The 12,408-nt window shown below is 41.4% G+C and overlaps 2 protein-coding genes across 2 annotated transcripts in view; one reads left to right on the top strand and one right to left on the bottom strand.

Moving 5' to 3' along the window:
- Window positions 1-1,982, top strand: part of BFAR (bifunctional apoptosis regulator) — a 9,817-nt gene extending 7,835 nt beyond the window's left edge. The window contains 2 exon segments of the mRNA XM_019540129.1: window positions 218-420; window positions 924-1,982. Coding sequence (XP_019395674.1) covers window positions 218-420; window positions 924-1,107 — 387 coding nt within the window. The 3' untranslated portion in view covers window positions 1,108-1,982.
- A 2,672-nt stretch (window positions 1,983-4,654) lies between these two features.
- PLA2G10 (phospholipase A2 group X) lies at window positions 4,655-12,098 on the bottom strand (the record flags this gene model as incomplete). The annotated part of the gene is made up of 3 exons (XM_019540165.1): window positions 4,655-4,850; window positions 7,696-7,802; window positions 11,875-12,098. Coding segments are annotated over 3 exons (474 nt in total), but the record flags the coding sequence as incomplete, so codon positions are not given.
- Window positions 12,099-12,408: the final 310 nt, after the last annotated feature.

Here is a 12,408-nt window from a genome sequence, read left to right as displayed (position 1 = left end):
TTTTACCTTCCAAAAACAAGGTATGTTTTATTTGGGGGATATGTCATGTGTGAGAAAATAACAGTAACTTCATAACTGAACAAGTAATTAATGGAGAGAAGTGCTTTTTAAAAAAAACAAAAACAATTTGTAGTTATAAAGCAATGAAAAGTGGACTAAACCAGTACTTTTGAACTGCTTGGTATGAAATTAATTCGTAGCTTTATTTTTAATTTAGGACCGTACAGATCCTACTTGGAAACAGTGGAGAGAATTCATTGTTAAGTACTTATTTTTGCCATACCAATTAATAGCTGAATTTGCCTGGGATTGGCTTGAGGTGCACTATTGGACATCAAGATTTATAATTGTCAATGCCATGCTGCTCTCTGTTCTGGAATTATTTTCATTTTGGAAGCTCTGGTCAAGAAGGAAACTGAAGTAAGTCTCAAGTATGTGTCTGGAATAAGTATGTGGCTGGGATAAGTAACTTGAAAGTTGCTTACTGAAAATAAGTATGTTGAAATAACTCCACTAAAGTTCCCAAGTATAAAAGAATCTGAATCTGCCTATACTTTAGTACCTGCAGTAGTATTTATTCATATTAAAGTTAGTAATGTGTAACCAGTGTTTTTCCTAAAAGCACTTAAATTAAATTCTAATTGGTAAAATACCTAATTCTGAGTACCACATAGTTAGCTAATTCCTGTTAAGTTTTTTAGCTGTTTAATGCTTAACATGTTCCAGGTCAGGAGCTGCACTTTCTGGGAATTTGATTAAATTGCTGGACAGTTGGTAAGAGTGCTAGGTGACTTATCACATTTAATTAAAATAAACAGTGACTATATGGTATATGTTGCACTGTTAGCTATTAAAAACAGGAACAAATCCTCTAGAAATCAAAGATTTCTACTCTAAGATGCTTCTCTTGCTCTCTCTCTCAGGACTATTCCTCATAGAATGTGGAGCCACTTCTGGAAAGTGTCTACCCAGGGACTTTTTGTTGCCATCTTTTGGCCCTTTATTCCTCAGTTTGTCTGCAACTGTTTATTTTACTGGGCTCTGTACTTTAATCCAATTATAAATATTGATCTTGTGGTAAAAGAAATAAGACGTCTGGAAACATAAGTGCAATGATCAGTGTTAAGACTTTCTTCAGAAGTCAATATCTGAGCCATTTTGATGTCTGAAGTCTGACATTTGAAAGAGAAATATTGCTTCTTTTCCTTCCTTAATGCAGTGTGGAAAGTGCTGATTTTTGTTAATTAAAAAAAATGCCTTAAGGTAAGTCACTTTCATGCAGGGGGTACCATAACTATAAAGGTAGACTTTGTCTTAGGTCGCTTTGCCATAATAGAGAAGGACATTATTCTTTTATGGGCTGGTTTAAAATAGCTGAAGACTTGTTTTTGGTTAGGGGACTTGATTGTTTTCTACTCCAGTATCTGAGAAATGTATTTGTCATATTCTTGGATAGGACCTTTACCTTCTACTCTCTAAGTTAGTGAGCTGTACTATTTATAACTTAACATTCCCTTGGAGGTAGAAGGAACAGTGCGCTGAAGCTTATGTATGACAGAGTGAGCTGCTGATTTCATTAATGGGTCCGACATTGAAGTATATCAGGTTTAGACTTGGTTTCACATACTAAGATGCTTCAGTCAAATGCACAAATCTGTCACAGTGTTTATTCAGTTATTTCTTCTGTTTCAGCCATAGACAGCAGAAAGGGTTTTCTTTGCTTTCCAAATCTTTTAATTAAGCTGTATTATTCAGGCATGCTAGATTTTATCAAGAGCTGTCTTAATTTCTGAAACAACTTTGAAGAGAGAGCACTATCAAATAAACTAAATTCAGGTACTACCATTAAAATATTAATTTGGTAAAGTGACCTAATACTGTAAACGCTTCCTAGTGTGATCTGTTGATGTACTAAGAACTCTTTCTGTAAATACTTACTGAATGAAAAGTGATTTTTGTATAAACAAGAGATCTATCATTTGGTGTTTGAGTGAAACAAAAGTAACATCCATCTTAAAATGCTACGAATTGCATCTTGGTGACTTTTTTTTCCATTTGTATCATATGAACGTTTTTTAAAAATTAGATTAAAAAAAAAAGATGTTTTCTAAAGCTAGTCCTCTTTCCTTTCGCCGAAACCCTGTGCTGCAGGGCACCGGGGTGTGCCTGCTTCTTTAAGGCAGGGGTTGTCAGTGGGGGTACCCCCAGAGGTATGTGTATTTTAGAAGGCTGCTACCCCACGCTGCTGGCTTACAGGGCCTCATAGGTGCTGTGCTGCTGCCACTCTGCTGCTTGCTACACCCCCCCCCGGGGGTACACTTGTTAAAAAAGAGGAAACCCCAGGGGCACATGTATTAAAAAAGGTTGAAAGCTCGTGCTTTAAGAGAGCAAGCAGCCTGAGAGGCCACTTGCAAGTGATATAGGGATCTAATTAGAGATTCAGCTGATAGGAAAAGGGCTCATGCCTGAGCTATATAAGCCACAACTGCCAGGAAGAGGCTGCCAAACCAGGGCAGGTATTGGAAGTGAGGAGCTTCTGGCAGCAGGGCTCCCAAGGGGACTTGAACTTAAGTAAATAACCCTGCCCAGTGCAAGTGGGAACAGGCAAGTCACCTGGGCAGAGGAAGACTGAGTTTTACAGGCTAGCAGGCTTTGTTTTAGGCTAAACCCAGAGTGAGTTTGGGGTGTCTGCCAGAGATGCTTCGGGTTTTTTTATTTAAGTGACTGGGGGGGGGGGGAAGTTATCCTCAAGTACTGCTGTGGCAGGCTTAGGGGTGACTTAGAGAACCAGTAACACAGGAACCCACAGTTGGGAGCGTGCAGCCCAGTGGGGGATCCAGAAACCTAGGGCAAGGCCAAGACCCAGATTAGAGTCTCAAAGGCCCAATGGGGGTAAGTCGGACTCCAAGAGCCCAGAGATGGGGCTGTATAGAGGACCTTCCCTTGGAAGTTGGTTCCAGCTCGTAGCTGTGCTGACAGTAAAGTAGTGCCTCCTCATATCTAGCCTGAATCTACTTGCGGTCGACTTATGGCTGTTGTTCCTCGTTACTCCCAGTAGTGCTCGGGGGAACAGGGACTCTCCCATTGCCTGCTGGTCCCCCTTGGCAAGTTTATAGGCAGCCACCAGATCCCCTCTCAACCTTCTCTTGTGGAGGCTGAACAGGTTCAGGTCCCTGAGCCTCTCCTCGTAGGGCCTGCCCTGCTGCCCCCAATCATGCAAGTGGCCCTCTTCTGGACCCTCCTGAAGTGCAGCACCCAGAAATGGATGCAGTACTCCAACTGCAGCCTGGCCAGTGTTGTATAGATGGGGAGGATCACCTCCTTGGACTTGCTTGTGATGCATCTATGGGTGCATGACAAAGTGCGGTTAGCCTTCCTGACCGCGTCCTCACATTGGCAGCCCATGTTCATCTTGGAATCAATAGTGATTCCAAGATCCTTCTCTGTCTCTGTGCTGATGAGAAGGGAGTTCCCCAGCCTGTAGGTATGCTGCTGGTTCTTCCTCCCCAGGTGCAACCTCCACACCTTGCACGTGTCCATATTGAAACACATCCTATTTTCGTCCACTCACCTCTGTAACCTGTCAAGATCTAGTTGTAGCCTGTCCTTCTCTTCTAGCGTGCTCACTTCTCCCTGCATCTCAAGTGTCATCTGCAAACTCGAATGAGGTGCTTTTCACCCCCTCACCCAAGTTGCCAATGAAGATATTGAACGGTGCGGGCCCAAGGACTGAGCCCTGGGGAACCCCACTGCCCACATCCCTCCAGGTCAAAAATGACCCATCCACCACCACTCTCTGGGTGCGGCCTTCCAGCCAATTTGCGACCCATCTGGCTGTGTAGGTGTCGACACCACAGATGCCTAATTTTTTAATGAGGATGGGGTGAAGAGACCGTGTCGAAGGCCTTCCTAAAGTCCAGGAAGACTACGTCCACCGTGACACCTGTGTCCAAGGCTTTTGTGACCTGTTCATAGAAGGCCACCAGGTTGGTTTGACAGGACCTGCCTCTAATGAACCTGTGTTGATTGCCCCTAAGCATAAACTCCCCTGCTGGTCCCTCGCAGATGTGCACCTGGATAATTTTCTCAAAGTGCTTCCCCAGGACCACAACGGGGCTATAGTTTCTTGGGTCCTCTTTCTACCTAGCAGCAAGGCCTAACCAGCCCTGCCCCTCCAAGCAGAAACCCCTGCCTAGCCGAGGCTTCTGGCCTGGGACCATGGGGCTGTTCCTGCTTCCCGGCGTCAAAGGGAAATGCAGCCCTTAACAGCTTGCCAAAACTCAGTAAGTGACCTTCTGCCCGAAATAACTGCCCTCCCCTTTACTAGATCCCAATGTCTTGTCTTGGGAATGTGAGCACGATAAAGCAATACAGCTGACAAAACTGCTTATAGAGAACAAAGTAGTAAAACTGGCACTTGAAGCCGAGGAACCATCAGGTTAACGTTCTGCTGCTTCTTGAGGTAATATAATTTTAGAGTATTAGAAACATCTGGTAAAAATTATATTCAATATTCAGTTGTTAAAAGTTGCTACTCTGCTATTATAACTTTAACCACTAGATTCGTTTTTACTCTATGCTTTATAATAGATACAGGCATTAGTATGCCTTAGAAGAAGAACGACCACCACTAACCGAAGAAAAGTTTGTTGTTCAAAAACATATACATATACATGATATATTCAATATCAGTAAGGTAACAGTACGCTAATCTTTACATTTAGGTTCTCTCTCACCACATTTGAAGTCTGGCCAGAAAATATATTTTGAATTATAAGGGGCTTTAGCAAAACACTTAGCAGCCTTACTGTCACATTTGCACATTATTTCTTGACATTCGTCCTCTGAGTCTGGAAGAGAATGAAAAGAATTTTAATGAGGTGAAATAATTACAGGGCATCAAGCGTTCAGAAAATTGTTCTGAGTTGTTGTATTAGTTTTTAACAAGGAAACTGATTTCTTCCTTCTTCTCATCTTTAAGGGTTGAAGTGAAATATTTACTATGCTTAATCTAAATCAATGTTCTCCCAAATCTGATAGGCCATCCTGAACACCAGCTGATAAGGTATCCTGACAAATGAGTTATTTTGGAAGGAATTATGACAATGACATAAGATAATTTAGCACAAAATATCATCAATGCAGAGAAGCCAAGAACCTTTAAGTAGTAACTTTAAACAGAGATGAGGACAGGGGGGGAACAGCTTTAACAAATATTTAATAACTCTGATTGTATAGAGAAGTGTGCGTGGTGGCTGCGTACAACAGTAATGACATTAATAAGCCATGATGATGAAGTGATGTAAAACTGAAGGAAAAAAAAATTATTTCTCTTCCAGCCCAAATACTTTGTCTAAATATATTGAGAAAATATTTTTATCCTGAAGTTTACCACATGTGGTATTAGAGTAGTGTTTCTATCATTTCTAAACTTACTACTTTGCTCTATTGGTCACATCTGAATAACAGTTTTATTTCCTATATTTCATATTTTTTATGGCTCTCCATCAACTTTTTTAGCTGAGGGAAAATTGTGCCTCTTCAGAGAAGGAAATCTGAACAGTATAAATTGGTTCCATTCTTCCTCTTGGAGGTATGTTAAGGCCTAGGATCAGAAGCTCTAATACTCTGTGTATTTGAAGAATTTGTATAAAAAGCGTTTTTGTTAAACAACTGTTCTTCTTTATATGTATATTTTAACCTATGAATCCTACTGGCTTCCAGCTCCAAGTTCTGTAAAACACTGCACACTAGACCTGTGCAAGTAGGCAGCTATTCAATCCGGATTCGGATCTAGCTGCTTCGGATGCCAGGGATCCGATCTGGAGCTCCAGACTGGGTTTCTGCTCCAAACCACTTCAGAAAGCCTAACGAAGCCAGTGCTTCAATCCGGACATGGTGCTTAGGACACCGAAGCATCCAAAGCTTCTCCAGATCTGAAGCACAGTCCGAAGCCTCACACAGCCCTACTGTGCACACATGGTTAAGCTTATCAGAAGTATGCTTGATCTCATCAGCAAGCCTTCTTACTAATCCTGTTACTGGTAGCCAGTTATAAACCTCTGCTTCTATTAATTTCTTATCAGTAAAAAATATGTCCAGAAAAGGTATATTGAGTCTTCCACCTACCATGATGTGACTCAATGGAAGCCTTGGCAAGCTGAAGGAAATACTATTTCTGTTTGTTTTGGAGAGAAAAAGACTCTCTGTTTATTGGAAAGCAAGTATTAAAAAGGTGGATCATTGGTGGTAATCAGCTGACTGACTGACCTTGTTTTGTCCAAGGGAAATGCATGTTTTCCTATCATCTCTTTCACTTGGCCAAGCTTAGGGCTAAAATACTAAATTCTCAGGGGGGTTGTTTCCAGTTTTTTTTCCCCAAGGTTGACCTGACATTTTAATGTAGGAAATGGGTGCTTTATCAGTTTCACAACCTGTGGCAAAATGCATAAGCAAGTTACTTTATTCTTAATTTTACATTTTCATGTCTTTTTCCTGTCTATCCATCCCCACCTCTTAAATTAGACGTAGGTTTCCATGCATAGTACAGCAATTAATAAACTATATGAATTAAACTCTACCTGGGAGCCCTCTTTCCCAATTAACTTTCAGGAAAGCAACTTAGAACCAAATAGGGAATTTAGTAGTTGAGGTGAAAGGTGGTGCACGAAAGGATTCTTTTCTTAAGAAATGAGCCTAAAGAAAGGGAGAGGTAGTGATAACTGTTCCGGATATTTATTGCTGAAGTTTCAGATGAATTGTAATCTTGTTTTTATTTGTATATTGTAAGATGAATTTCAAAATACTTAACACTTCTGAGCCTGCTGTTGATAGTGTTTTCTTGGTGTAGACTGTACTCTGACCACATCAGCATAACAGTGTGGCTGTAGAGCAGTGGGGGCCAACCTTTTCAGCAGGCATGCCACAAATTAGCCCAGCACACTCTACGTGACACTCTGATTCCTTTCCCCTACCTAATCTGCTGTTCTGCTTTCTTCCCTGTGCTCCCTGCCCAATTTGCTGTTTTGCTTTGCTTTCTGCCCTATCTGCCACCGTGCTGTCTGTCCTTTCTCTGAGCTGCCACATGCCATGCAGACAGAGGCCACTGAAGCCACTTTGTGGCACCCGTGCTATAGGTTGGCCACCCTTGCTCTACAGTATAACTAAGAGTGGGGGGAGGGGAGGGGGAGTGGTTGTGTGGAGGGGAGGTGATTTATTGCTTTATGGAAAGAGCGTTTAGTGTACCCATCTATGCATCAATACTAAACTAGCATTTGCTTCATATGCTTATAATTAGCACTGGAGGGGGAATTATCCCTAACCGTCATAGAGGGATTTTCTGGCAAAACTAAATGCATACATTTTATTTTGGCAAAAATTCTTCAGTTTGTCATTCAGAAAAAGTGGTGTAAGTTATACTGTCAAAACTGCTGCTGCTGCCATAATGTAAGCTGCCCTTGCTTTAGGGCTTTGGTAGTAGATCAGCAGAAAATCTTTATATGGGGTCCCTCACTTTAAAGCTATGCTTAACTTGAATCTCTGAAGCAAAAACTTCAGGATAAACAGCAACAAATTTTGAGGGAATTACAGGTATAAATAAGTAGCAAATGAAGATGACAGGTGACTAAATAGTGCTTTTAACATTGAATGCTCACTGTTAACGGCAGTAGATCTAAATAAGAAATAAGTACTCACCACACACAGCAGACTTATCATTGCATTCCCAGTAATAGTGCCCTGTCTTGGGTTGGCAGCCTGCTTGCTCTGCTTTACTATAGCAGCAGTCATGCTTAAAGCAACACCTGAGAGCAACAAAAAGTGGACTTGTCAAATGTTGTTACACAAAGTAAATGCAGTCATGTTACCTGTAGTACTGAAGCTAGGACCTAATGTTCTGATGCAAAAAATCCTTTGATTTTATAAACTGCTCACAGTTGTCTTTTACGTTCCCTACAGTTAAAATGCTTGATTGTTCCATAGCAGCTTTTATTTAAAAATTTTGAAGCCCTACAGTCTAACCTGCCCATCACCCTTGTGATATAGATGAGTATTCCTATATACTTTGAAAGTAGAGAAGTTACAGAAATATTAGGGGTGCCTATACACATGGGGGGGGTATTCCTGGAGAACCGCTCTAATTAAAATGCCTCACCATCATGTATATTAAGCCCTTGTAGGTTTAAAATGGCCATGGGACATTTATTTAAACCTCATTCAACAGCCATTTTTAAATGCGGGGGGACTTAGTAAACCCGTGCTGGAGCATTCTAATTAGAACAGGAGCAGGCAAGTATTTCGGGTGGAGGGCTGCTTACTGAGTTTTGGCAAGCCATCAAGGGCCACATGACAGGCAGCCATGGGCAGATAAATATTAATTTTCTAAATTTTTTAGGGGCCCCATGGGCCAGACAGAATGGCCTGTTGGGCCACATCTGGCCTGCAGGCCACATTTTGCCCACCCCCAAATAAGAACAAAGCAGCACGTTTATAGGCAACCTAGGTTACTTGTCCATAGTTTCACAGGTAGAGATAGGTGGGCAAAAAACATAGTCCAGAAAGTCACGGTTCTTAGACCATGTTATTTCCCAGGGCTAGAGAATCTACTGTTTCCACATTTATATAAATGTTATGAAATATAAATATGTCTGTACCTATGCACTGATACAGACTGGTGACTGACTGGCTAAGCAGCAACTCTGCAGAAAAAGACCTAGGGTTACAGTAGACAATAAGCTGAATATGAACCAACAGTGTGCCCTTGCTACCAAGAAAGCTAACGGCATCCTGGGCTGCATTGGTAGGAGTGTCACCAGCAGGTCAAGGGAAGTGATTTTTCCCCTCTATTCAGCACTGCCAGGGCCACACCTGGAGTACTGTGTTCAGTTTTGGGCCCCCACTACAGAAAGGATGTGAATGAGTTGGAGAGAGTCCTGCAGAAGGCAGCAAAAATGGTTAGAGGGCTGGGGCACATGACTTCTGAGGACAGGCTCAGGGAACTGGTCTTATTTAGTCTGGACAAGAGAAGACCAAGGAGGGATTTAATAGCAGCCTTCAACTACGTGAAGGGTGGTTCCAAAGAGGATGAAGCTAGACCAGGGGTGGGCAATTATTTTGGGTAGAGGGCCCCTTACCGAGTTTTGCCAAGCTGTTGAGGGCCACATGGGTAGCCCCGCCCCATGACAGGTGCCCTGCCCCCTGTTCGCCGTCTTGGGACCAGAAGTCCCTAACCTCTGACCCTTGCCACTGGAAGTCTCTCCCCGTGCCCCTGAAAGTACTTCTTTGGAGAAGAGGGTTTACCATCTTAGGGAGAAGGGGAGAGCCAGGGCTTCACTCCCCGTTGGGCTGAGCTACATGAGGCTGTGCGCCCCTCAGAGTGCAGCCCTGGCTCTACTCTGCCTTCCACCGTGAGGCTGCTTTGAAACTCAAAACTTTTCAAAAATTTCAAAACATTTTGACTGCCCTCATTTTGTTTCAGAGCTGTTTTGATGCTTTTTGTTTTATTTCAATTTTATGTCACCTTTGACAGGAGCCAGGAGCAGATAAATATTAATTTTCCGAATTTTTTAGGGGCCCCGTGGGTCAGATAGAATGGTCTGGTGGGCCGTATCCAGCCCGCAGGCCATATTTTGCCCACCCCTGAGCTATACTGTTCTTAGCTGTGGCAAGTGACAGAACCAAAGAGCAATGGTCTTAAGTTGCAGCAAGGGAAGTTTAAGTCAGATAGTAGGAACAAACTTTCTCACGAGAGAGGTGGTAAAGCACTTGAACAGGTACCCAGAGAGTTTGTGGAATTATTGTGCTTGGAGGTTTTTAAGACTCAAATAGACAAAGCTTTGGCTGGGATGATCTAGTTGGGGATGGTCCTGCTTTGAGCAGGGGGGTTGGACTAGGTGACCTCCTGAGGTCCCTTCCAACCCTAATTTTCTATAATTCTATTTAGAAATAAGCCTTTTGTATTGGGTAATCTAAAATAGGCATTCTTCAGTGTTTACATCCTACCTTTGCTTTTATAAAAGCAACAGAGAGCTTATCTCCATTTGAAAGTTTAATTTGGGTTGATACATAGGTTGTAGATTTTAAGCACAATAACCATTCCTGAATACTTTGTATAGATAGTCTTATTTCAGATTAAGAATCAGCTTTATCATCTTTCAGGACATTGTATAAATGCACCCTAATACAGTTTGAATTATAAGATCCAAATGTAAAAAGCTAGCACTAAAAGAACAAGAATTACTTTTTCCTTTGTTTAAAGGTCATGCAGTTTCTAATTCCTATCCAAATTATGGATCAGAGTAAAGATGGTTCCGTCTGTCCTGTTTTTTATGAGTTATTTAGCCACAGAACCCATACCGCAAATAACTACCCATATCTTAAAAACAGGAAGCTGGCTTGCTACCATGGGATCTTTATAGAATCTGAAAAAAAAATGCTCAGAAGAAGGAATTTCCAGACAGTGGGTACTCTATCATTACCTTAGCTTGTGACCAAAAGTAAAAATCTTACTCTTCTATGTTCCCAGTTTAGTGATTAAAGTAGCAGTTGTATTTTACAAAATATGTCATATTTCATATTCAAAGTTCTGAAATATCTGGCCAAATGACTAGAAAGCTTTGTGTACAATCATAGGAGTGGAATTTCTATGTAAGAGTTTAAAATGCAACTTACTGAAAAATTTCTTTAAATACAATTTGGAAAACAACTGTTTTTCCTTGGTTTAGAGCAGGGGCAAGCAATTATTTCAGGCGGAAGGCCGCTTACCGAGTTTTGACAAGCTGTTGAGGGCTGCATTTCCCACTCCAGCACAGGGAAGTGGGAACAGCCCCATGGTCCCAGGCCAGAAACGTCTGCTAGACAGGGGTTTCTGGTTGGGGGAGCAGAGCTGAGCAGGCCTTGCTGCTGGGTCCTGCCACCAGTTTCCTCTAGGCTCTACTGCCCCTGGGTCCTTTCATCTTTGACTGGCAGCTAGAAGCAAGTAAATATTACTTTTCTAAACTTTTTAGGGGCCCTGCGGGCCAGATAGAATGGCCTGGTGGGCCAGAGCTGGCCCCTGGTCCATATTTTGCCTACCCCTGGGTTAGAGTGTCTGTTAAACTACCAACAACTCCATCTTGAGGTGCAACATAAAATGGGGAAAATGCTATTAGGTTTCTAATAGCAGTGATCATCTCTGAAATTGATATTTTATAAGGATTCAAAACTTTTCCTTAACTCAACTGGCCAATACATTTCCTCTATGATACTTAATATTGTTTAAATACACCAAATGGAATCTTACAGTAAATCATAATGCAGGATGGCTGATGTCTGGGTCCTGAGATTCTAAACTGCATGTATAACACCTGTTAATTTCAGCTTGCAAAACTTCCCTTACTGAATCCTCTATTTGGATGCTGGATATAATTGAAAACATTCACCTTTTGCCTGAAAGTTTTTGTGCTGATTTGTGTCTCTGTCTACAGCTTCCAGCTGTTTAGAAGAAGACGACTCAGAGAATTAATTTTCCTTTGTGAAAATATTGGTATATTTCTGCGATAGCTTAAATGTAATAGAATATTTAAAATTTCCTCAACAAATCTAGGACATGACCAACTGATGACAGAATTGAAGTTGTGAGTCTGTCCTATAAAGTTAGTGCATATCACTGAAGTCTTTAACTGAAAGCCAAGGAAGACTTGTGTAAAATCATGTAGATTCACTGCAACAGATTGGTATAATTTCAAAACTTTGCCTTGCACATGGAACTTCATTAACATGAGGTGGGAATATTTAAAACATGCTAATTTTTTACTCTGTCTTCAAGATAACTGTATTTTTCTTTTTTTCCATCTAATGATAAACCCAGCACTTAATCCTATAAGCTTGTTCTCTTACCAGTCTACTGCATCTCTAGGCCAGCCACGTCCTCCTAAACCACAATAACACCCATACCGTATATAGGAAATAGCACTGCGTCCTGTGCTGCATTTAACAACTCCAGCCAATTCAAAAATTCCTCTTCGATTCCTAGACTGGATTTTTCCCAAAGAATCATAAGCTGCAAAAAAAAAAAGAAGACACTTGTGTGTAATCTTCAGAGTATGTTTTCCTTGCTTGTTTCAAGCTCCAGTTATTTAAAAATGGTTATCAATGTTTACAGCTTTTTTGCTTTATAGGAGGCAATAAAAATGGAAAGGAAGGGGATATTCTTTTAAACAAAGTTCTGGGTAGGTAAGTCTCTACTGAAATTCTTGTTGAGGTTAAACTTCCAGCTCTGCCGTAGATTTCCTGTGTAATGTTAGATAAGTGAGCCACGTCCACCTAAACTCCAGTTAACGATGCTGAAATTGTGAGGTTCAGATTTCTTAGGGTGGTATGTGTGTGTGTTTGTTTAATTATTATTTTTATTGAATCAGTTGCATAGTAGAG

Source organism: Crocodylus porosus, unplaced genomic scaffold (genome assembly GCF_001723895.1).
Source record: "Crocodylus porosus isolate Cpor-Errol unplaced genomic scaffold, CroPor_comp1, whole genome shotgun sequence".
NCBI classification, from domain to species: Eukaryota; Metazoa; Chordata; order Crocodylia; family Crocodylidae; genus Crocodylus; species Crocodylus porosus.
Note: the sequence above shows the minus strand (reverse complement) of the source record. Positions and strands in the feature narration are given on the sequence as shown.